The 26,971-nt window shown below is 39.3% G+C and overlaps 1 protein-coding gene across 1 annotated transcript; it reads left to right on the top strand.

Annotated features, from left to right (window-relative positions):
- Positions 1-188: 188 nt before the first annotated feature.
- On the top strand, positions 189-26,291 carry LOC135076614 (high-affinity choline transporter 1). Its single transcript, XM_063971041.1, has 11 exons — positions 189-456; positions 831-1,016; positions 4,076-4,183; positions 6,186-6,341; positions 10,330-10,628; positions 12,306-12,435; positions 13,956-14,154; positions 14,927-15,061; positions 20,716-20,911; positions 21,946-22,022; positions 24,020-26,291. Exons 2-11 carry the CDS (start codon positions 851-853, stop codon positions 24,333-24,335), a joined length of 1,782 nt encoding a protein of 593 aa, XP_063827111.1. The 5' UTR covers positions 189-456; positions 831-850; the 3' UTR covers positions 24,336-26,291.
- Positions 26,292-26,971: the final 680 nt, after the last annotated feature.

Below are 26,971 nucleotides of genomic sequence, written 5' to 3'. Positions count from 1 at the left end.
TGGGCTCCGGGCCGCGGCGCGCGGGGCAGACATGCGCGCTCGGGCGCGCGGGCGACCAATGACGTCAGGCACATCGATCCGCCCGCCCTTCGGCCATTATGACCTCCTGTCACAGGCCGCGCACGTGAAGAGCTGGCGCACACGATGGGCCTTACATAACGCGGGCGCCCGCCGCTGATGCCCGGGCTGCAGGCCACGCGCGCCCATGTGCGGACTAAGCTTTAGGACCAGAAACAGTCCGTCGCAGAAAACCTCGCTCCGATGGGGCGACTGCTGCCCGCAGGCTCCCAGTGACGTCTCGTGCATAGTGACGACAGTGGTATTTATATAAATATATTTTTGATCGTACGTGTTTATATCGGATGATATTCCAAAATGGACGTGACTGTAGTGCGGTGTGTGTGAATTAAGGAGCTTATACATATAGAGGACCGACGAGGGATATATTCTGAGCGAGTAAGTATTACATTACGTACGTAATTTGTAGATTGTCGGACTTAACGCTTGGCCATTACTCTAATTGAAAGAAAACAACCACTTTTAATAATGAACCACGTAAAATATGACTGTAGGTGTAAGGTATGGCCACAGGTGTAACGGTCCCTCCAGATAGTCAAGTTATTTGCTTGGAAAAAATAACAGCAAACTAGTACAAAGTAGTTTTACTTTGTCCTTAGGTGTTAAGTCAGACACTGTCAACACTTCTTTCGGGTAACAAAAGCATAAAAATGCTTTTGTTGTAAACTTAGAAAGTATAAAATCTCACTTATCATCTTAGTTAATATTACTTAAGATTGCAGGAAAAATTAATGACTGTCCTTTCCCCTCAGGGACAAATAAATCATCCAAGATGATCAACATAGCGGGGGTGATCTCGATCATCCTGTTCTACGTGCTGATCCTGGCCGTGGGCATCTGGGCGGGCCGCAAGAAGCCGCCGGGCAACGACTCGGAGGAGGAGGTGATGCTGGCCGGCCGCTCCATCGGCCTCTTCGTCGGCATCTTCACCATGACTGGTGAGTCAGCATCCTGGGGCCGTACAGGCCGTATGGCAGTGAGGCCTGAAATATGGCTGGAATGGCGGATAATTTGGTCTACTAAAGTCATACTAGCACAATTTGTTTCATTGAAGAGGTAGTGAGCAGGTGAGTCAATTTGTGCCCAACCTTGGAATCAAAATAGCATCACCAGTGGTGACTAAACTGTTCAATTCTGCATATAGATAGTGGCCGATTAATGACTTGCTGCGACCTTGAAAAGTTGAGTAATTGAAACGAAGTCGTTAATCCAGTAATTAAGTATTAGATAAATTCCTTGCCGCTGCAATTCCAGGTAATAATTGATTTTCAAACTACCTTGGCTCTAATTTAAATTGTGTCAAACGGTTCCTTTAAGTACCCTACCAATCAATATGACATCATTGGGCAGTAGGTTCGCTTTTCGAGGTAAGTATATCGAAAAAAAAAAATACAGTTGTGGTACCTAGTTACTATAATTTAAAAAGTTAGTGACCGTTTTGGATGACAACACTGTAAAAATAAGTTTTCAGGAGTTGTTTCTTGTTTGACTAAATACATTAATTATTTGTATGAACTAATTTTGTAATGAATGATATACCTACGAGATAGTTCTGTCTGAAGACACGAATATCAATTAGTGATTGTACCTGGATGAATTAATCTAATTATTGGATGGTAAGATCTCATTAGCTGTAATCCATTTAATTCACAATCCTATAACTCAATTAGTAAGTATCAAAACCGTGCTCATACAAATCACAGTACCTATAGGTAGGTTATCACCATTTAATCACTTACTAATTTGTTATTTAGTTGTGACAATAACACTCTAGTTCGATTGCTAGTTAGAAATCTTAGAGATAGCTAAGAAATAATCACGAAAGATAATGATAGATACTTGATTGATGATCTAAGGATCTAGGTAATAGGTAGGTACTGGTAGGAATGTTTATTTTATTGTATGATGTCATACGCATGTAGAGGATTCAGATTTCAGAATGTATCGCTATCAAAATGTGCGTCGCGGTTTTAGATTAAATGGAATAGATCTCGACTCAAGGGAAGTTACGAGGGCCCCTTGACCTTTCATGCGCTTCATTTACTACCTACACCTCATCAGCTTTATGGAACCTGTCCAGTATCCACTACCTATTATGGTTTTGTTATAGATGTTGTGTTGTAGCAGCCTAGTCCACCTGCTTTTTTCAGTAATATGTATTTGTTGTTTAGCTTTATAAATAAGTTTATACTTGTATTAACTACGAAAAACAACAGGATTCTACTCTATGCCGGAGTTTTCAGTGATCGAAGTAGTCCCAATAGGTATGTATCACTAAATGACTTAATCAAACCGGCTTCTAATCAGGTACTATTTACGACAAAGATAATAGTTAGGCAATTCAGAAGTAGTATAGTAAAAGTTTTCAAACTAATATTTTTACAACTGAGTAAAGAGTGTGATCATGATGTGGTTAATTTATTAATTCATAATATTATGAGGAATGTGCTCATGTTGTCTGGTTGAGAATTCCAGGTATAGCTCGCATCTACCTTCGTCACTAGGTACTTTCAAACAGATGAGGTGCAGGCTAAGCTTTCCCTTCCCGTTGTGAATAAAAACAAAATGAAATCAAACCTTATTGGTTGGAAAGAAAATGTGTTCAACAACTTAATTTCATTAATACTACGTAACGATGTGAGCTTAGTTAGAAAAGTACGTACGTACAGTCGAGTTCATTAATACGTAGAGCAGTGCCAATGTTTCAAAATATTGTAAGCGTTTTAACGATTTTTTTTTCAATACATACAAACTCAAACATCAATAAAATGTAATATAGATTGTTGATAAATATGTTGCGGTCGCGCAGTATTGACTACGCTACTGCGCTACAATATTTTGAAACAGTGGCACTGCCAATATATTAATGAACTCAACTGTACCTACCTACTGTTTCCATCACCAATTCTTTTGAAGGTTTCTGGAAAGTCACTTAACACTTATAGTAAACAAATATAATTTTCGTCCTCTAAAAGCTACCAATTCAATTTTGCTCAACAAAAATTTCGCGCTTCTGAGAAAGGTAATTAAATAATTTTTCGTAAATTACAAATAAATTGCTTATGAAATATTAAAAGCTTGATTTCATGAGTTTTATTGTTCCAGAATAACCAATAAAACGTTGGTAATAAAATTTGATGAATATTTATGAAATTTATGATTTCAGATTATTTTTCCGATAAGTGGGGTACTTTTTACACTCCAAGCTTTACATTTTTGAAGCATGATTTGACATTATTCGCGAGCGTAACTGCTTGTTTCAGTAAATACTAATTTAAAAAAGACGAAACATGATTGTTTAGTTTAGAATGAATAAAATCATCTGCCATTCTGTAGAAAAAATATTTTATAGCACTAATAAAATGATGATCATACTCTATGGTGGGTCTGTTTGGTGCGGAGATATAATCTGTGCACTGCTCGGAATGGCGCCAGGGTGTGGTTAATTTATTTGAGTGTTTTAATAACGGTACGTAAATAAGGTTTTTTTACGTTTTATTTCGAATCTAGGCTTGCTTTCACTAGGTTGTCACGATTTTTTAAACTGAACTGTAAAAATACTTAGGACGCGATGGGAGTGTTAACCGCTAAATTATTCAGATTTGCATTCGAGCTCGTGTTAAAAGGTTTTCCAAAGGACTTGAATTCTCAAAGATACGTATCAAATTGGGTATAATAAGAACAATGGAAACCTATTATACCTACTTAAAACTTACAATAAAAGCTACTTATTGCAGTGAAAATTTATAGAAGAAAGTACATTATTTAGGTACAAGTAGGTAGGCACCAAGATTTTTTTTATCTACAACGAGGAAGCTCTTGGCCTGTATCTCACCTGATGGTAAGTGATGATCAGGTCGAAGGTGGAAGCGCGCTTCACCCGGAATCCTCAACCACGGACTATCTTACCTCTAACTGCACAACAATGCTGTGTACAATGTTGTTATGCCGGCAGACTTGGATTATGTTGTTTTATTGAGCAGTGTTGTGGTTGCAGCGACGTGGGTGGGCGGCGGCTACATCAACGGCACGGCGGAGGCCATCTACACCTCGGGTCTGGTGTGGTGCCAGGCCCCCTTCGGCTACGCGCTCTCGCTGGTCTTCGGTACGTACCACTACATCTACTCATAATAACACTCTGAACTCGGGCAAGAGATCAGAGAGTGATATTTATGTACTCTTCTTCATCCCAATCCATGTTGGCTTTTATAAGTCAAAGGACTGGCTGGCTTTTATAAGCCAACATGGATCCTTATGAATCGTGTCGTTTCATTACGCCCCTTCTCAATTTCATGTGGAAAAAGAAAAATGATTTGTATGATATCGAGGTAATTCAAAAGTCAAACAAAATTATAAAGTTAATCGGTGGACATTCATTGATTGAGTGGGAAAGTGGCGGTGTCAGCCTGAGTAGATTGGAGTTATTGAATCATTCAATATTTGATGTTAAAAAATACATTGATCGTGTCGCAGTCTAATATTAGACAGTCATAAACGTAATTTCTAAATGTTTTATGTAAAATTACGCTTTTACAAAAATAAAATAAGTTTAGTGAATTTGCAATTTTATACACTAGGGCAGTAGGTACTACGAGTTTAAAGTGTTATATAATGGCGGCAGAATGTAACAGTCAAACATTTTGCACGCATGTGTGTGCTCTAGCACAGATTAACCTCTTACCTACGGGAGGCACCTATAGTTGCCAAGTCAAAAGTCACTTCTCAATACGGGTGGCATCTATTGTTATTTTGGCAAAGCCAATACTAAATCACGGTTTACGACAAAAAAACAATAAAATTGCAAATTAAGTGTAAAATGCGCTTGTAATTATGAAACTACATTAGTTGCAGAATATAATATTCCAAATTTCAATACCGTAAGTCTTATACTTTTTAAAATAATAATATCTTGATGTAAAGTGGAGCAAACAATTTTATAGGTTAAAATACCCCGTATTGAGAGGCGACTTTGGGTTTCCAAGGGCCCGTAGGTAAAGGGTTAAATAACAGTTCTTTACCTTAGAGCTCGCAACCCATGGACAGTCTGTGCAGTCTATTTAAAAAAAACATAACGAGTGTACACCAAAATAAAAATCCTGTAATTTTATTTTTTAAATTGTATGGTTTTTGGCCAATTTAACATTAATGTTTTTAAAACAATGGAATTATTTCTATAAATCGTGTATGTTTTCGAGATGATTGATTTGCATGTAATTTATTGCATAAGTTAGCATAATCATAAATCTATGCTACAAAATATAGCGTGAAATGGAACGCATTAAAAAGTTTAAACGGAGTCGGTAGTCGAATAATTTCAAGTCACGGTAGTACACGCACCGGAGGCTCTTTGTGAATCGTAACAAGTTTTTGAATAGCAGTGAATTGAGGGAATAAAAATTCGCACGAGGAGAAAATGTGAGTTCCAAAAATACTTTTACCTTTGTAAATATGTACTCCTATTACCTACAATATTTATGAATATCAGTGTGTGTAAAGGTAATAATGATGAGTGCCCGGTACCTGTAAAACCTGTTTTTTCGTTAACTATTGAACATGAACGGGGCGTTGGCCAACCAATAAAACGTCATAGTGAACGTTCGCGTTAGGAGTCTGTATAGTGTTGAAGTGATTTTAAAATAGGTAAAGTAGGTACATAATATGTATGATGGTAAGATGGTGATTTTCTGATTTAGATCGCCTTTGACCTTTAAAATATCTAGTGTACCTAAGTACACTAGATATTTTCACATTTTCATCTCTGCATGTTTAAAGTGGGTAGGTGATGATGTCTTTGCAGGAGCAATGTGGCTGAGAAAGGTGATCGGGCTGAAAAATACCTACCCCACAAAACCGATATCACTTACCCGATCGGAATGTATAGTTTCAGCAATAGACTTTAACTATACAGGGTGGAAACGATAAGTGATTTCACCCGATTATTCCTAAACTATACAAGAAATCGAAAAACTGGTTACTGATCCTGAAATTGCTTCACGAACGCTTTCAATACCAATAATAGGTTACAGAATAAACTGTACCTATCCGAAAATGCAACGTTTCCACCCTGTATATTAGTTGCAAGTGTTAACGGTGTTGGTGGCCGGCAGGCGGGATCTTCTTCGCGAACCCGATGCGGCGGCAGGGCTACATCACGATGCTGGACCCGCTGCAGGACTCGTTCGGCAGCCGCATGGGCGGGCTGCTGTTCCTGCCCGCCCTGTGCGGCGAGGTGTTCTGGGCGGCCGGCATCCTGGCGGCGCTCGGTAAGTCACTCATGCTATTGACTGTCTACCGTTTAACACATTTTTTTAGGAATACAATGGAATTATTTTATTTACTTATGTCATTGATATCTACAGGACGATCTAGATTATTACCTAATTCAAATGTGTGGAAACAAGTTTGTTTTTACTTATCCATAGATTAGGGAATAGAATTAGTTTTGATTTAATACCAGTAGAATGGAAATGCATACCTATTAAAAGTCTCGTTATTCCTTTCGTTTACGTAGGCCTATAATAAGTATTTTCCATCGTTTCTGACCTTCATACATTTGAATATTTGTGATACATCCGGTTGTCGGTACAAGACCCTGGTTTTGCGTCACCCATTACAAAATTCAAAGGGTTGAATCCAGTCGGATCGTTCGCATATTCTGGAGAAAGGGACGCTACAGGACCTTATGTTCAATCAGCGAGGAGTCGCAGATTCCGAGTGGATAGGCAACATAATAATATAGAATGCGCATCTTAATGAGAAATATTTTCAATCTAAGTTGTGTTTTAACATTTTAAATTATGCGAGAACTAAGTAACAACCATTTAACAACAATTTAGGTCGAGTAATGAGAACGTTACGTAAAATTAACAAGAGTGAAAAGCGAGTAGGTAATAAATGAAAGAAGTTGCCAAGCTGTAAGCTTGAGATCCGTCAATGTCTCCTGCAGATTTAGCAACGTTTTGTGATAAATTGGCGGCAGCAACTTTTCCTCTCTCGCCACTTATCTACTGAATTTGAACTGTCGAAGTTCGGGATAAGATTCGTTTACTATCGCTTTTTGTAACAAATGAGACGCTTCTCAAAGTCGTTAATAAAATTACACTGTCGAACTATTTTATAGAGAAGGATTCAACATCTTACACAGGGCCGGATCGTGAATTTGTGGGGCCCTGGGCTGAAACTTCTTATGACGTTGTCACGTAAAAATATCGTCCATAAACCGACTTTACAGACTATTTTTTTTATTTTTTTTTTTCAAATTATGGCCTACTTTTTAGTGGGATCTGGGGGCCCCTTGTAACCCCGGGGCCCTGGGCTGCAGCCCAATCAGCCCATAGGTAGATCCGGCCCTGATCTTACAATAACTTAATAAGACCAGGTTAGGTATTAAAGCTGCATAGAGCTAGAATAAATATTAAAAACTGTATGTAAAGGGTTTATATAATTCATTCGGATTGTTATATGTTCAGTTAAATTAGGGTGGAAGACAGAACAGAAGAACGTTTCTATTATTCATGCAATATGTGCTGTACCCACGTTTCTTGTACATTATGCCTTGTGCATATTGCAGAATATCTCTGTACCTCAGTGGATTACACTGCATGTGAATAACTGAAAGTAGTGGTAAATGACTGCTACTATACGAGATATTTACTACGTCTGATGTTTCAGTTAAGCAATTCGGAGGGAATGGGGATTTTTAATGATATTTGATAGCATCAAATGATTTGTCTCATCACAGAATCAGAAATGGAACGGAATCACGAAAGGGATCTTTTTATGACGCTAATTAGATTTTACACCATGTGAAGCCACGCGATTCACCGAACGGGCAAGGTTCCGTCATCCCGACTCGCCTCGCCATAATGGCTGCTCATATTGTCCCCACTTCACAAATCTATTTGTGAAGTGCTGTCTCAGCACTCACCGAGAATATCAAAGCACTAGCCGACGGCTGTAACGTTTCCAAACGAGCAGAATTGCCGTTTCTGCCACTCTGTCCGAGCAAACGGCCAAAATTGTATTCTTTCATTATTTACACATTCAAGTGCGATGTGAAGGTACACACGTATTTCATTTCAGTTGTATTTTCAGCTATTCTAAAATAGAAGCTTTTGCAAAAGGTTGTTCAGGTTGATTTTGTGCTTTGTGCCTTAGCTACTGGTGGCGTTAGCAATTACTCTAATTAATATTTGTGTTTTCGACCCTTCCATGCGTATTCTATTTAATGGATTCATTCAAGTATTCAATTTTAATCAAAACTATTTAACTAGTACGTGTATGTGGGTCTTTATGAATTATTTGGTTACCCACCTAAAAGTGTGTAGGTAAGATGAACGAGGCGGCGTACGTGTTGTTGAACCATCCCGTGTATCCAGGTCAAAAGTCCTTCACCGCGGCTTTGTTCCGCCCCTTTGTTCCAAGATCCACGCATTGCGAAATTAAATGAGCAACTTTTAACAACCCCTGTTATCTTGTACCTACATTGAATACCTATGCCATGTACTTAGCTATTTTTAGATTCACACAATTGGACTCATAATTTTGTACTTTATTTGGAAATGTCATACAATTTTACATGGTTATTATGACAATTTGCAAAGTTTGTAAATGTCGGCGTGGGAGTTCGCGTGAGTGATATTAGTCAAACAGCCCGAAGCGAGCTATGTATAAGTTTTAGCTTCAGTAAAGCTCCTTTGAGCAAGTTCACCCGAGCTAATTAATTACTATGTTGCGGTCTTAAGTAACAACTAATTACGAAGTGTCAGGAGCAGGCCGCTATTCAAGTGTATTTCAATAGGCTTTTAAATGTACTTAATTAATATGTTTCGATTCTTTCAACTTAATAAATAAAAAAAAATATGCTTGTGGAAATAACATGGATACAAATTATTACCATGTACTTACTCGTATTTACCTAACGTATTATTTAGCTACATATTATGTTTTCTCTTTGACTTTGTATTATATTTTTCCCAGAACCACATGTGGTAAAGAGAATGGTTAATGTGTTTATAATGGTTGTATTGTAAGAAACATTTTTAATTTAGTACCTAAATAGGTAAGTCTTGTAATAAATTAATGAGATTTAAGGGCTGATGCCCTTGTATTGGCATATTTGACACTCAGATTCATAAGTAGGTATCTCACTTTACTTTTTGTCGAACGTTCAACTTATTAGTAGTCACATTAGAAAAAAGTTACTTTTCAAAAGATTGCAGTGAAGTGGAAGGAAAAGTAGGTTTTCCCACAATCACGTTCCGGGAATCCGGGAAAGAGCCCGCGGCCCGGCCCGAATACAAATGGGCTCCCCGGGGACTGCCCCGGGATCGCGTAGGTGACACGTCAGTAAGAGGAACCTAAGCGACTACTAATCAATGCCATAGATAATAATATGTAATAAAACAATTTGGCTTCTTAAAATTATGAAGCATTCTTTTTGAATCTTTGTTACTCAAATGTAATATAATGACTTGCTAATCTTGCTATTGAGTTCGATAGCAGAATTTGATCTCGAATGTTTACGCCCACTTGACTGAAGAAGAAGAACAACAAAATTTGTCAGGAAAATGATCTCATTCTGAATAGAAAAGTATTTTCTCAGCGAAGTAGGTAAAGTAGCTACTTACTTACTCGTAGTTGTCGAGAAAAGAAAATGCAGAAGGAAAGAAAATCCATTCTTCGTAAACTACTTCATTTTGAGAGTAGGTAATTTTATGCGAACGAGTGCTAATAACGTTGTATTTATTCTGTAGACTTAGGAATCTCGAGTGTTAATAACGTTCTATTTATTCAGTAAACTTAGGAGTTTATTTCTATAACTGTGCAAACAAAAGAACTATAGTATAGAGCAGAAAGCTCAGCGCTGAACTAAATTATGCAAATTCAGAGAGCCCGATCGATGGCGGGCTTATTTTTAACATCGGGCGGCTGCAGAACGGCAATAACTTATTCAATACTAATGGATTTACAACTCTGGCGGACTAATTGAAATAAGAGGCAGGTAGTCGAAAAACTAATCTATAGTTACGTTCTGTTTCTTGTATAATTACAAACTGGAGGTATAAGAGCAGGATTTCTGCGAATTATTGTCGTTTTATATGAACTACGAGTAATATGAAAAGCTGTAGGATGCCCCATTCCAAGCATGATTTTCAACATAAAGCATCGCTTTAACTAAATGCTCTAACTTTTGTTCTAAACAGCATGAATCTCGTTCGTTTTTGTTCCTTACCTGAATTTCCTTCACAGGCGCCACACTGGCCGTGATCATCGACATGGACCACCGCACGTCCGTGATCTTCAGCGCGTGCGTGGCCGTGTTCTACACGCTGTTCGGCGGGCTGTACTCCGTGGCGTACACGGACGTGATCCAGCTGTTCTGCATCTTCCTGGGGCTGTGGATGTGCATCCCCTTCGCCTGGGCCAACCCGCACGTCAAGCCGCTCGGCTCTATGGAGGTGGACTGGATCGGGAAGGTCGATCCGGAGTATTACTGGTTTTACGTGGATTATGGACTGTTGCTGATCTTTGGAGGAATCCCGTGGCAGGTTAGTTGCTTTGTTTCAATAAACCCTTAAACTTAAAAGTACTGCAGTTTATATTACTTAGTATATCCACTACTTAGTATATCCACTGTAACCTACTAATAGATATTCAGGCTACATTCACATTATAGATTCTGTACTGTGATTCACGTAAATCGCAACAATACATTGCATATAAAATTTAATGGGCTCTGCTGTTGATAGTTGATGTTTTAATCGAGCAAACAATGTAAATCAAATTTTACTGCTCGCAAAGACAATGTCGTGTTTGGCAGCCATTTCCCGCGGGAAGCGAGAGCGGGCCCAAAACGCCTGTACATTTGCACCTGGAGGTTAAACAACATGGTTTCTTGTCGTGAATGACGTAAACCATCAACAAAAACGAGCGACCTTTCCAGTAGTCTCAATAATTTAACGAGAGCAACAGAAGAATAGAAACGAGTCTTTGGTATCTTGTACTGTTATGGATTTTATTACAGTTTATATCCCGAAAGATACCTTTAAGATTTGTTGCGCGTGAACCTTTTTATCAAGGAGCTGATTTATATTACGATGCGGTTGCCCTAGGAATACAAAATTACAAAGAATAAAACATATTTTTATGAGCGTTTTTCTGAAATTCTGGTATAAACTTACAGTTGTTGTACTCGTGTAATACAACGGTATTATTAGTATAACAAAGAAAGCTTTTCTTTTGTAATCCTGTTTTCTCTTTTATATACGATTTCTTTTGCAGACAAAAGAATATCTTTTACGCGAACATAATTCCAGTAACTTAAAGAATAGCTTAATTAAGTACCTATGTCAAATAATTTCTTGTATTGCGCGGATGTTTAATTTGTTTTCTTAGAAATCTCATTGAGACGAGCGCCAGACATTTTTATTACGCGAGCTCTGCCCGCGTTCCGACTTTGCTGTAGATTGGTCGGCATATCGATTTTTCAACGAATTCATCTCAGGGATTATGACATTGAATCTATGTTGAGAGAGACACTTCGTTAACTAAGTTAGTATAGAGTACGTTGTTTGATGTGATTTGTAGTTTCTTTTTTATACGAAATCTTCGATTAAATGCTTTCTCTCTTTGTCATCGGACCTCTCTGCAACTTTTCTGTTACATGAGCTAATGTAATGTAGGAAATTATTTTTATGTCATCACCGAAAAAACAAATTACTCATAAAATTTCCGTGAAAACTGTTTTAAAATCTCTGATTTTCTTTGGCAACACTACATAACCTCTCTGACATTATCCCAGTGCTTGTGTTAGGATAGCTTTTGGGTTAGCCTAGTATTTGGTGGGATAGGAATTAGGGATCGGTGTAAGCCCTTGAAAAATAGGTTGACATTCATTAATAGTTTCTCAGCACTGGCCCATTTATTGTCCCGACGCAGTGGTCGGGTTAAAGTAACGTGACGTTGAAAAGAGCTTGTTGAAAACGAACTTTTAGAGTAGGCGCACACCGTTGATTTTTCGTCGGCCGATAGTTTAGTCGGGCAGTTGATCAGTATGGGCATGTAGGTATGGGAGTGCGCACACTACGCCGATTCGATTTGGCCGATTCTTCATACAAATTAAAATCGGACACAACTATCGGCCAACTAAAAATCAACGGTGTGCGCCTACTCTTAAAATGAATGAATAAGAATTTGAGTGAGTGACTGTGCTGCCCCTCCCACAGGTATACTTCCAGCGCGTGCTGAGCAGCAAGACGGCGGGGCGCGCGCAGGTGCTGTCGTACGTGGCCGCCATCGGCTGCATCTTCATGGCCATCCCGCCCGTGCTCATCGGCGCCATCGCCAAGGCCACTGGTACGTTATACTACCACCATTTAACTACTTGCTCCACATGAGTCTTGGTTGCCCCCGGGACCAAGTTGACCTTCACTGGTTGGGTTTTTATGGCGGTCAAACTAGATCCTGGCTATGCAGGAGTTGCAGCGGTGGGAACGAGAGGTGGGAATAGTCCTGTACTTGGTCCATAACAGCGCCTGTAGAGAATAGCAGCATCAAACGCAACTAGTGAACGTGTGGTGGTTGATCATCCCTTGTGACCACCGTACCTGTACGTACATTGGTAATTGGTATCTTAGTTTCAAAATGTTTAGAACATTTTAACTACATATTGTGTCATAGGTACCGACGATACATACATTTGAAGGGTATCAGGAAATGTTTTACACATGAGGAATGCCTACGGTGTAATTTAACTCTCAGGCTAATTAATTTGCTAAATAAATAGTTGGTATTCGAGACGAAGAGACATTTGAATATTATGCAAGAGACAGCATGGCGCCTTTAGTAATTGGATGATTTATATGGACCCAGCAGCAGCGCCCGCTTACGGCAACTCTATAAGCAATACAGCTGATCAGGCCAATTATTTCATTTGTTAGGATGTCACGTCCCTTTTCGTGCACGTGTCATATCCTACTAACATTGTATAGTAGCCCAATGGCTTCATTCTAGTTAGTATTAAGTTTCTTAGCCACAATTTGCCCAACTCAACATATACACGTGGCGATGTATTCTCGACAGACAAGTCTGGGGCATTTCTCTAACCTTCGGAATTAATAATTTAAACTTTGCGTTCAGACCCGTAATTACACGCGCCGAACCCTCGATGGGCCAGGTGATAAATGAACTGAGTTCTAGGTTTTCGGCACAATTATTTTATCTCGTTTTCGGCGTAGGTACTTCAGTAATTAGTTATTTCAAAATATTGCTGTGTTATTTCAATAAAGTTTATACAGGTCTCGTTTGTTATGTTTACCATCCTAACATTAATTAAACGAAGGGAATTAATTGTTTTTATAATTACAATCCTTAAAGTAGGTTGGAGGTACATACCTACTTCTGTAAATTCTACAATTCGACTGTAGTTAGCAAGAAGGTAATTAGTGCGAATTCTAGAACATGTCTTTTCTTTAATAGAAGCGGAAGAATATTTATAAGCTTAGAGTCCTCCAACTCCAGATCTAGTCCTTTTATTACAGATGAAGTCATCTGGAATTAGAGGACTCTTAATTGGTTTGCCACACTACCAATTAGAATACAAGCTAATTTTGTTTACACGAACGTACCTAGATGGGCATAGGTAAGGCCCTTTTCACACGTCCCGGTTGCCGGCTAACCGGCGCCGGGTATCCGGTGGTGAAGTGTATGGGCATGGTACGTAGCTTTCACATGTTCCGGCGTAATTAATCCGGCATGCCCATACACTTCACCACCGGGTACCCGGCGCCGGTTAGCCGGCAACCGGAACATGTGAAAAGGGCCTAAGAGCCTATAGCTACGGTGACAGCATTGCTGAGGGGTGGTGGTTGTTGCAGCGTGGAACGAGACGGAGTACACGGGCGCGCTGACGCCGGACGGCGAGCTGACGCCGGAGCAGACGTCCATGATCCTGCCGCTGGTGCTGCAGCACCTGACGCCGGACTTCGTGTCGTTCTTCGGGCTCGGCGCCGTGTCCGCCGCCGTCATGTCATCAGCTGACTCCAGCGTGCTCAGCGCTTCCTCCATGTTCGCGAGGTGAGTGGAGTCACATCTGACAAGTTTTCGCATTGTTACAGTGAGCTGCGTCTAGCAAACATAGTGCAGGATGCTCCTCAGCTCGATTAAACGACGATATAAAGAAGATAGACGTGAATGTCTGGATGAAACGGAAGATTGTTCTATACGTGTCCTTTTTGGAGTTTATTTAGCAGTGATTGCTTGAAATGATGGAATTTATTGAAAGAAGGAAAGTTGTGTTTCTGCTGTGGGTGTGCTAGTATCAGATTGAGCGTTAAATCTGTCAACTTTGTATTGTTTAGCTGTACTTAATACTTAAGTAGACGCTGAAGTCAGGACAGGATTCAACTCACTCTTGCAACAGTGACCTCATCACCTCATACAATACTAAATTAAATAAATTTATCAAATAACCAAAAAAACACGAATTTAAAAGCAGATTTTTTTCAAAAAGTATCATTTTTTATTATTTGTTGGCCTTTTTTGTGTATTTTATGTATTTTTTTAGTATCGCTTTTTATTTAGCATTATTACTGTTTTTATTTTATCAGGATATACCGCTTAGTTTAAAAGTTATTACGTTTTCTTTGCAATAAGTAATTAGAAGAAAAAAAATTCTATAAAAAATTAAAAAAAAATCTCAAAAAAATTTTGACCTCTTTTTGTCGATAAAAATAGGTCTAGTTTCATCTATTTTCATATGTACACTTTAACGTGACTCACACTGTATAATTTTATCAATAGAATCCAATTAAATTCTGGGTTTCGCTTAAAGAGGTCTCTCTTACAGGAACGTGTACAAGCTGATCTTCCGGCAGAACGCGTCGGAGATGGAGATCATCTGGGTCATGCGCGTGTCCATCCTCGTGGTGGGCTTCCTGGCCACGCTCATGGCGCTCACCATCCCCTCCATCTACGGGCTCTGGTGAGTCTTAGCTCTAATGGCAATGCCAGATTTTGTATGAAAGGTGGCGTCTTTTTTTTTTCGCGCGGCCATCGACCAAACTTTGTTTTTTGATTACAAAATAGTGTAATAAACCAAACTTACTATGACATGTATACCTCTAAACTCAGTCTGAACTGAGTTACAAGCGTTAGAAGTTTGATGATTTACATACTAGATTTGCTTTTTGCGCGCAAGTTTTGTAAGAAATTGGAACAAAATATTGCGCTATTTTTTTATTGCACTGATTCTGCTTCACACTGATGCCTGGAGCCTTTAATGGATGGTATTGTTTGTTTACACATACAATGTCACTATTTTCTTGCAATTTCTTACAAAACTTGCGCGCAAAAAGCAAATCTAGTATGTAAATCATCAAACTTCTAACGCTTGTAACTCAGTTCAGACTGAGTTTAGAGGTATACATGTCACAAGGTTTGGTCGATGGCCGCGCGAAAAAAAAAAGACGCCAATTTCCAGCATTGTCTTTTGTATTCTACGTGTTACATTGAACTTGTAGAGCGATTGCTGTTTTGTCTGTGTTTATGCAAGCCACGGTAGAGGCGCGATCGCTCTTTAACTTGTATGGAGCAGCGAGCAAATTTTACCTTGGGTGTGTTCTTGATCACCTAGGTAGATACGGATAATGGAACTCCAGACCACTTTACAGCAAGTCCATTCTATTTATTTTAAACAATAATTAATAGTGTCTCACGTCAGTTTTATTGTTTTTTGGCCTCAATCATGCCTGTAAGAAAACGTTTTAATAACCCCGTGCGACACCGCGACAATGGCGGCCGGAGATCGTTCCAATGAACATCTATTTCCCATTAGCCCTGCGTCAGTTTCGCAAGGTAATCGCCGCGCGCGCCGCAGATTCTATATTATTTTAATGGGAGTTGCACATCGCACCATTACAGTTCACCACTTGGGAACGTGTGGGGCATTGACACAGTTTCACGCGTTTTCACGCGAATTTGGTTCTTATGATGAGCAGGCCACGGGGCAAATGTTAGGTCCAAGGACTGCGGCCGTCGATAAGTCCTGATAATGGCCATCGGTGTTGCCCTTTCGGCCGGTAATCAATGAAGCATGCCGCGCGGTAATGACCGGGGATCGAGGCGAGTTATTTATGCATCGAACATCAATCGGCGTACAAAAGTAGCCCTTTACTGAAGGATTCTATAATTTTCGGTCATTTGCCTTGGGCGTTTTGACTATCAAATGACTATGAAATATGCAAAACCTTATTGAACCACTAGCCAGCATTCGCTTTTGTTTTCATCATCTTCAACTAAATTCACAATCGCAGTATGAACTCGTATCAGAATTTTTTGTCGTCTATACTGCTGATACTTAAAATTTTGAGGAATGTGCGTTTGAGTGGAGGACACTATAGGCATATCATAGGCAGGTAATTCTCGAATGTTAAGGATTTGTATTGTATTCCTGCATGTTTCATTTCAGTACCTAAGTCCACGCCAAAATACTGCTAGTCTCGTATAATGTATAAAATGTCGCATAGGTACCTATCTAAAATGGTGAATATTTTTATCTCGTTTTCAAATAATTTCATAGCAGAAAATATTCAAAAGCGAGTTAATCAGTTCAGTAAGCTTATTCCTCAAACGAAAACATAATCCCTTCAAAGTGTCAGGGTTGTCTCATAATTAACAGAATAATCTTTATCGTTTTAAGATCTTAACTCGCAAAAGATGATTAATTGTATTTGAAAATTAACTCTTATTAAAAGTCGACCGGTCGGTCGGTGGTCAAGCGGACAGGAAATTTCAAAAGACTTTTTTTGGCTGAGAGTACCTTTTGGTAGGCGGGTAAAATTATTCCTGTGCAATTAAAATATGGTATATGACACGGTGCATAAATATCGCACACCCTATAGAAACTTACAATTTTGTGAAGTGATTTTATTAAACTTGGGACTGGACACTACAGGACTGTATCCTTTGATTTCAAATGAAGTCGGTTGCTGGATAAAAAATCATATCGTGCTCATGGTATACCTACATATTCTGGCTGACGTCCAGCTATAGATTGGAACTGGCTCATGTATGTTCTTAGTTACGAAAGAAATTGATAGATTAAAGTAAATATTCTAGAGAACCAGATTTTCACACGGAATAGTTAGTTACCGTGAGAAAGAGTCAAACTGTATTCTAGCGGCGGCAACCCTAGCTTTATTCAAAATCGATTCTAGAGCAGGGCTGTGTCGCTGCTCGCGGCTGTTTGATCGAGTTAATTGGATATCGAGCCCGCGGCTCGTCTGAGCTTACATAGATTTAAACCTGTCTGAACTTCTGATTCTGCTCGTGCACACTTTGTTTACCTACACGTGTGTTTGGTTTTCATTTAGCATTGCATTTCACACAATTACTTACCTGAACTTTTTGACATAATAAGTCGCATTTCCTACGACTTTATGACTAGGCTGTGTTTGGCTGTTTTGTTATTTAAGTTATTAATTGAACATTTACAGTTATTTACAATTAATTTACAGTTATTAAAATATTGGATAAGTTCATTCAGTACTTATTGAAGTCGAAAGCGTGAAGTTGTAACTAACATTGTACTCGTATTTGTTTATCATCTATTTTAAAGTCTAAGAAAAAGCTTACAACAAAATAGCACACCATGAGTAAACACTTTCATAAAAGTAAACCGATTTCAATTATTTGCACATAAAGATAAATAAAAAATAAGTGATTTTCGAATTGATCTCACGGTCCAATATAACTATGTGAATCGGAGAATCAAGTTTTAGATCGTCCCAACTCGTATCGAAGTTCGCAGCTAAATCTGGAGCAGTGCCAGCCTGATCTAGTTAGGACTTACGTATTTGGATAGCGTGCCACAAGATGGCTTATTCAACCCTCAGTTACAGGTCTCTAATGTCGGCAAATACCGTTTAAGGTACGTTGTACGTCTATAAGAAGTTTTGGTAAAGTTGGTCAAACGAGCTTTATTTTTTATCGCTTCTCGGCCTTTTGGCTAAGATCAAAGTGTGAGCTTTATTTTGGCTGGTAATTGAAGGCTAATTTTAAAAGTTTATACTACATATTGGTGAAGCAAAACGTAACGTAAAATCCGTGAAAATTTCACTCTAATTAAACGCATAATACCTACCTACTCGGAAATAAAATGCTGCAGGCGCGCCAAGGTTACAAAGTTTTTATTACCATTTTGGAACTTTGTTTATGTCATCTGTAGCGATTAAATTAGGTCCGTTTGCACCTGGAACTCTGGAACACCTGGCAATTTATAGGATACAAGGATGTTTAGTACTTTCTTCCAAGTTTAATCGTTCAATATAATAGGTTTTATAGCATCAACCATTGAAGCCCTTAATAAACATCCGACCACCGTCGAAGCAGATGAATTAACCCAATTACGGTAATGCGAAGCTTAATTATAGAGATATGTTACTGTAGTATTGTTAATTGCAATTAATGCCCATCTCCAAATTATTGGCGTACGTTCAATAATTATGAGCTATCGCGTTCTCGGCGAATAATTCAAGCAGAAGTAGGTCCAGTGGGATTATATGGCACACATACTGTAAAAAGTTAACTGACAATTCTACGATACCTTTATCTACACCGTTAATTTCTCTAAGCTCAAATAGCTTATGTCTCACGGTTTCACCGAATAATTTGGTTTCTAGGTACGAGTATTAGCAAGATTTCATTCCTTGATCTTTTGCCAAGGGATAGTGGCTTTGATAAATTTTGGCGGTTATAAAAATTTTGTTAATCGTTCAATTAGCCCCTTGCTGTCACTCTTGTATTGTTGATCCTCAATGCGTGTCCTGTGCTTTGGAAGCCCACTGAATGAGCCTCTTTGATAACCATCAAATGGTGGGTAATATCTTGCTGCGAATATGCGCGTGCGCGGTCACCGCGCGCACTAAATCCCGATGTTTATGGCGCCCAACGTTGGAGAGGCGTTGCGCAAGCGACGGTGTCGGGCAGAAGATTTTAGTGATGATCAATACAGTATCGATCTTTGTTAATTTTCTTCACCAATATGTACTCATGCTTATACCATGCAGATTCTAGAACCGCGGAATCCTAAGTATGATTATTATTATACGAGGTCTTTATCACTCGGTTTATAGCGGTTTATAGATCGATTGATCAGTTAACATTCAAATGATTAATTGTCGCCTATTTTATAATGTAGAGTTACTTTCTTATCTTCATAAGTGTTAAGACTTGAATGCATCGATGTTTTACTTAAAACGTTGCCGTCTCTAACCGCCATAAAGCGAGTCCTTGTCAGTGCTATTATATCGTAAACTGCATACCTGAATCAGATCAATGACTATATTGAGCGCTGCATCTTAGTGCCTCTCATTTTGTATAATAGCGTCTCAATTTAAGAGAAGACACGATTCTATGTACGATTAGGTACCATATTGTCAGAAATACCAATATTATTATAATGAATACGAAGGTTGAGTAGGACGGTTCATTTCAGACAATTCAGCAGACTACTCGTATTTCCCATTGCTGTAATAGGTAATCACATGTGCCAATAACAAATTAATTACTAAGGTATTTTTATTCATAAAACGTTATTTTGTTTACTGGACATTGATGGAACTGGATTCAATTTACACGCTACGTTCACCTATCACATTCAACGGCAAGCCGCTTTGCCGCCATTTTCCCAAAGTGAGAACGTCTTTATTACAGTAAAGTATCTTATCATTCTAAGTCTGCAATGTAAAATTTCGTTTAGCGAAAAAGCGGGTGTGTACCGTTATTATTGTATAAGCATCATTTGCATTTGTTTATCTATATATATAAAAATGAAACCCGTTTTCCGTTGTCACGACATAACATGAAAACGGCTTGACCGATTTGGCTGATATTTTTTTTGTAGTTTTCTAATACTCTGTATAAGGTTTTTACGGAAAAAAATATAAAGGAAATCTCTACGCTAAGGCGGTACGAAGTTCGCCGGGTCAGCTAGTAACATAATAAACAACACACACCTATGTAAGCAACCGTCGTAATTGGCAATATTTAAAGGCAAATAACTTTGCAAAAACTTATTTCATTTTGCGTGGGCAACATCACGCAATATTTGTGTACTTTGAACTTTATTTTATTGTGGGTGTGTACTAATATTTATAACAGATTCATCAAAGATAAAGTTGGCTGCCGAAAATGTACTTTTTTAATTGTTTTACCCGTTAGTATTAGGTAGAGATGAACTTAATTGTATGTTTAAAATTGACTTTGGCAAAGCGTATTTCCAACTATCTCATATTTGAAATAATTTACGAATCCATCAACCGATATTCTTTTGTTGTTACGTGTGTGTACACCTAAAGCCTAGCCAACAAAAAACATGACTGTTGTTGAAACACAGTTCGTTATTTGCATCGGTATTCGTATTTTCTTCACAAGCAATGTCACACCTGTACCCCCCGCAAGCAGTAAAAGTTAACGAAATGCGAGTTGCGACTTTTACGGATCTTGAATTCTCGGAAAATAGAAATATGCTAGCAATTTTTTTGGGGTCTTTTAAGTGCCCCCAAAACGTGATGCGTTTGTGGGTTATCCAGCACTACCTCAAACCTAGCCTGCCGTTGTAACAAGTCGCGCCTGCAGGTCGATGTGCTCGGACCTGGTGTACGTGATCCTGTTCCCGCAACTGCTGATGGTGGTGCACTTCAAGAAGTACTGCAACACGTACGGCTCGCTGGCCGCGTACGTGGTGGCGCTGCTGGTGCGCATGTCGGGCGGCGAGAAGATGCTCGGCCTGCCCGCGCTCATCCACTACCCCGGCTGGGACCCCGTCAACGAGGTAACATAGCATACGATTCAAATTCTTTCATCATCATCATTTCAGCCATAGGACGTCCACTGCTGAACATAGGCCTCCCCTAATGCTTTCCACGTTGATCGACTGGTAGCGGCCTGCGTCCAGCGCTTCCCTGCTACCTTTACGATGTCGTCGGTCCACCTTGTAGGTGGACGTCTCACGCTGCGTTTTCCGGTACGCGGCCTCCATTCCAGAACCTTGCTGCCCCATCGGCCGTCAGTTATGTGCCCTGCCCGTTGCCACTTCAGCTTCCTAATCCGTCGGACTATGTCAGCGACTTTATTAATCTTTCAAATTCTTTATTAGTGTGTAAACCCTTTTCAAAACAGTCATAAGCGCGTCGCTCACTGGTAAGTCGAGGCGAGACGTCGCGGTGGTGGCGGAGCGTTGTTTTTTCCCATTTGTTTCTAAAGAAAACCTTGTTGCGGCGTGCCATGGGCGTGCCGTATGCGTCCGCGCCTCTACTCCGCCTGTACTGTTAATCCTGTGAGCGACGCGCCTCTACTCCGCCTCGACTGTTGATCGTGTGAGCGACAGCCATACACGTCCCAATATAGCTGCCCTACCACCACTTCGGGACAACATATCGGCTGGTGCTGAAAAGAAAATCGGTCACATTTGTCAGCTTATTCATAACAATCATTTCAGCCAAAGGATGTCCCCTGCTGTACAAAGCAACTTCTAATTAATTTCGTTGCGGGTCCAATGACAGTTTAACTTTCCCTTCACTGGTTGGACAAACTTGACCTTCACTGATTGGGTTTTTATTGGCGGTCAAGTCCCGTTGCTGTACAAAGGCCTACCCCAAGGATTTCCACAATGTCCAGTCCTGCGCTGTTTTCCGCGACCCGAGATATAAGATATTAACATATTACACAAAAAATATATAACCATAGATAGACAAAAGCAGGTTCTACTTTCTTACCAAGCGCCCGCTCAGTAATAACAGTGTGTTCCAAAAAAACGATAAATTCTGTGCAAGATTGTTGACATTTAAATGACAAATTTAAATCCAGGTGCAGCTGTTCCCGTTCCGCACCATGGCCATGGTGCTGTCGCTGTTCACGCTCGCCTTCATCTCCTGGCTGTCCGTGTAAGTGACACTTTTTTTTTCAACTACATTATTAAGACAACTTTTCACCGGGAAACTATTAGTCCTTTTCAGCTTCAGGATCTAGCCACCTTGACCACAGATTTTTGTAAAACTCGATTTACCTATATTATAACAAATAGAAAAACTTTGTTGCATAGAAAAAACTTTAGTACAGAAACAAAAGTACTTACCTAACTTAAGGTTTTTTATTGGCTAAACAAATAAAGCTTTTCCGTTTATCAAACGTTACTGGCGGTTAAAGTTTTGCGCTCTACACGCTTAATGCTATAGAAGATGAATTATCATTATCTGTAGTACTCGTATAGCTATTTGCCGTTTAGTACATATCTTTCGCTGTGATAAGTCCTGCTACAGTTCGTTTTCAGGTTATCGACTACTTATTTATTTCGTTTCAAAAAAAGTTTAGGTCTTAAGAAAATCGGGTACGGTGTATAAGTTATCTTGAAGGATAGTAGGTACCTAAGTAAAAGCGAGTAAGAGTTGGTACAATCTTTCTTTGTATTCAGTATTCAAAAAGCAACCGTTGCAAATTGATAAACGTGATGGCAGATGGTATTTCCATGTTGTGTCAAGTATGGTCGCGTTACATATGCGATGGGCAACTAAATTGACATGAGATGCGTTTTAGGCGCGCGGCTTCCTAATTGTGGAACAACGAGGGTTTCGTACATACGTACGATATGATAGAGACAATAAAATGCAAAAACATTTTCAAATGGATTTAAGTACAATCCTATTGTTTCTATCTGAATAAGTACTGTTAAAACGCCGGAAATGTACGCTAATCACGCCGAAATCAATATTTTCCGATATCGTTAAATATTCACGAAGGCCCCGGCCCTTAGCGACGGGCTCATTATGCTGATGGCTTCGTATTTCGCAGCGAAGTTCTATTTATTTTATCTTATAATAAAAATATGCCAATTCTAAAAACTTATTCTTAGAAGGTAAATAATAAATGGGTACCTACTGTAATTTTCTTAGAATCTGAGGATAACACGAATCCTATTTTACTTAAGTGTGAACATTTACGTGAAATTTTGTAACAGGGTTTTGATTATTACCAAATCCGTTAATCTCGTTTTTTATAAATCAACCAACGAACTTTGGTGTCTTTAGCTTTGAAGAATTTTTAAACGCTCTATTTAAAACGGCTGTGTTACAAAATCGGTACCAAAATTAATAATCCTTCACGCATGCATAGAGTTCGTGTGGTGAGGGGCTATTAGGTGTAAATTATCGGCGCGGGCGATATATTAGAACATCATTATTGAGTGTAATTTATCCGCGCGGTCCCAGCAACAATGTAGAGACGCACGACATTGCTCCTCGTAGGCTGCGAGTAATTGCGCTGTGCGGGCGAGTTACTGACTAACGGTGTCGTGACGGAAGGACGCGTCGCTATGTATACCAGCTCCCAAATTATTTAACTCATAAATCCAATGGACTAAGGTTGAAAATGCAGCTCGTTGGTTCAGATTTCGGACAAGGAAAAAGTCGCTCCTCACGAGCCGATAAATAAACGTTAGAAGGGAATCTAACTCTACGTAATTGTTATTATTATCGATGATCAGTCATAACGTAATGTCATTCTAGTAAAATAGAAAGTTTAAACTATATTGTGTCATTTTATACCTATTTCGTCGTTGGATCGTGGGTTATTACATCGTTATGATAACTGATACCAATTATTTACCTAACCAAACATTGTTCCATAATGTCTAAAGACGATTAATGGCAAAACTTTAAAACTAGTTTCAGTTTTTCTAACGTTTAGTTTACACGATACACCTAAATACAATAAGATAAAACTAGCATCTATCAAATAGAGATTTCCTGACCAATTTTTCACGCTATGCGTATATTACCTCTCATGCTCATTTCTCAAATTTTCGGCATTTAGCTGAAATGAAAAACAGCCGTACATAGGTACATTTGTTTGTACACGTGACGACAGAGCAGAACTTATCCAACAGGTACCTCTTCAACTCCGGCTACCTGAGCCCCGAGTCGGACTACTTCAACTGCGTCGTCAACATCCCCGAAGACATCCGCCGCGTGGACGAGCCGTCCGAGGCGGGCGAGCAGATGTCAGTGCTGGGCGGCGTGCCGGGCCGGCTGTACGGCGCGGCGTCCACGCTGGCCGGGCCCGACGAGAGCAGCGGCCGCGTCAACCCCGCGCTGGAGCCCGACGACGACCTGGACGACCCCAACGACGGGCCCACGCCGCTCTTCGGCTCCAGCAACGCCCCGCCGCCGGTCCAGCCCTTCGGCAAGCAGACGGCTTTCTGAGATATGCATAACTATTAGACCGTTTTCAGCGGGTGGGGCGCAGCCAGACGTGTTCAAAATTAGATCGATTTTATTTGCTAATGTTCGCGCAACTTCATTCCAGAAGTAGAGGGGTCAAACTACAGAATCCGACTCTACATTACTAATTCAAATATGTTTCACAGATTTCAAGGTAAGTAACATACCAAAGAATGTGAAGCAGATAAAAACAGATTAACAATTTTGGAGTCTGTAGGTAGAGTCCATTGGTCCTAAGACCCTGATACTATTTTGTTATTTTCCAGCATATATGCAAAAAGACACTTTCAAGAGTTTTATTATCAAAGTTTACAAGATCTGAGTAAATGTTGCGTTTAAGTTTATTGTGTAAAATGAGTGTGGGTAAACATGCAATGGCCATTGCTAAATCTCTGTTTGACTTCACATCAGAGGTCAAGCGGTAATGATAAATTAATACAAGGCTAAACATAGCTTTTCTTTCCAAATATTAGCCATTTTGCAACAGTTGCGTAACTGAGCAGCTCCGTCTGGCCGGGCCCCAGCTGGTGGGCTCGTGAGCACAAGGAGGCATATTTTATAACGATTTTACTGTCCGCGCAGACTTCGACTTCGAATCGACCACATTTCTAAACTACATCGAAATGGGGAACCGTTTGATCTTCAGTATTTTTCGAATTAGAATGTATGCTCAAAGTTATGACATATCGCCGTATCTTCCGAACTCACTTTGTAAGTTTATGTAGCGCTACGAGTAGTGCACAGCCTCAGCTACTCCGCTGACGACTTCTGTATTTTGTCTGTCTTCCTCACTCCCTGTGTGAGTGAGAGAGCCCGACGTGCGGAGCAGACCCTGGACGTGGACCGCACGAGACCGACCGCAGCGAATGTATGTAGCAGGTAAGAAGAAGCAATAGACTATGTTCTTAGTGGATGTGTAATGATTAAGTGAGTTATTTTGTAGCTAATTGTATAAAAGCAACTGATACATATCATAAAAAGTCTTAGTTCGTTGTTAGAAGAGATTTTATAAATTATATTGTTTATATTGAAGAAGATTCCTTATTTAAGTCAATTAAAGTAGAGAATTGAGAGCACATAATATGTTGCGTGCTTCATAGGTCATGTGACAAGTGTATGTGCGTCGTAGAACTATCACATAATATATTGACTACACACGTGACCAAAGTAATATTCGGATGTATCTATCTGTACGTTGAATGGTTGAAATATATATGGACATGAACATATCGCTTGCAAAGCAAATATTAGTAGAGTAAAGCATTTAATGTCGTTGATTTATGAATATGATTATGATCGAATATTTGTGACTTTTGACTTTGTTTTAAGTTTCTAAGCGCCGCTTTACAAGCGGTCATATACGTAATTTTTTTAGAATAGTCAGTGCGATTTAGTGGCTGTAATTCTGTATAAGCAAAGCTTAAACGATATAATTTATTTATATAGAAGTTCATTTTTTATATTGTTTTTATTATATTTTAGCTATAAGGTTCTCAGCTTCGTTAACATAATGATAAGATCGATGGGCATTTATGAGGTGGAATCGCATCATCGGCCAAAATTGACAAGATAAACGTGGTTGATAATGATGATATAGCAATATCACACAACCTTCTACTTGTCAGGCTCGAACTGAAAAGAAAATAATCATCATCACCATCATTTCAGCCAAAGGCAGTGCACAGCTGGACGTAAACCTCCACTGTAAGTAACATTTATAAAAGCACGATCTCCTACAATTGTTTAAATTCAGACAATTGTGGCTTTGTTCAACTTAGACGGCCTAATACAGTTGAATTACTTCGTGAATTATCTTTAAGAAGATATAGCTTGTAACATGTGGTGACATGTACTCAAAATAGAATGGCTTTGATAGTGCGAATCCACTTCTTTATATAGGAACTTATTGTATATCGGTGTTCAGTATATCCCTTCCCGTGGGCGCCGCCCGCCCCGGCGCAGCCGCCGAGCTCTGCGCCGGTGTTTCGATCAGTGTTTGTAATCGATGTTCGTCACTATTTTGACGCTTTTTAAATGTATTTCCTATTTGATCACAGTGTACGTTCTCATCTGATCTTGGAGTTATATAGGTGTAAATAAAGGGTCATAAAGACTTAGCTGCTAAGATGCTGTTAGGTTTATAACTTGGCTTACTGCAGAATACGTTATCGAGGTCACAATAACACTCCCTGTAAGGGTTTCTGCGTAATTTGCGAAAACTCCCGCTAAGTCTGCTTGATCCTTATTCTATCGGCTTTCAGAAATTGTTTTACCAAAGATTTATTATCGTAGGTGTTACACCTACGTATCAAATTATATACCTAAATATTGGAGATGTATTTATATAACTTTATTTTTGCGCAATTTCCAATGTGATACCAAATTATATGATGACCTTTCTATACTAGCGGTGATAGTCGCCCGAGTGTAACTATATTATTATACTGTATGCTAAGACTACAAATACGATACATATCATGTCTGCGTGATTAAATATACCTATACATATTATATAAATAAATAAATATACATATCATAGATATTTAGTGTGGAACGAAACATATCAATATTTGTAAGAGTAGAATAGGATCGTTGTTGTTCTTTCGGCCCCGTTTTCT

The sequence above is a fragment of the Ostrinia nubilalis genome, chromosome 12 (genome assembly GCF_963855985.1).
Source record: "Ostrinia nubilalis chromosome 12, ilOstNubi1.1, whole genome shotgun sequence".
NCBI lineage: Eukaryota > Metazoa > Arthropoda > Insecta > Lepidoptera > Crambidae > Ostrinia > Ostrinia nubilalis.
Note: the sequence above shows the minus strand (reverse complement) of the source record. Positions and strands in the feature narration are given on the sequence as shown.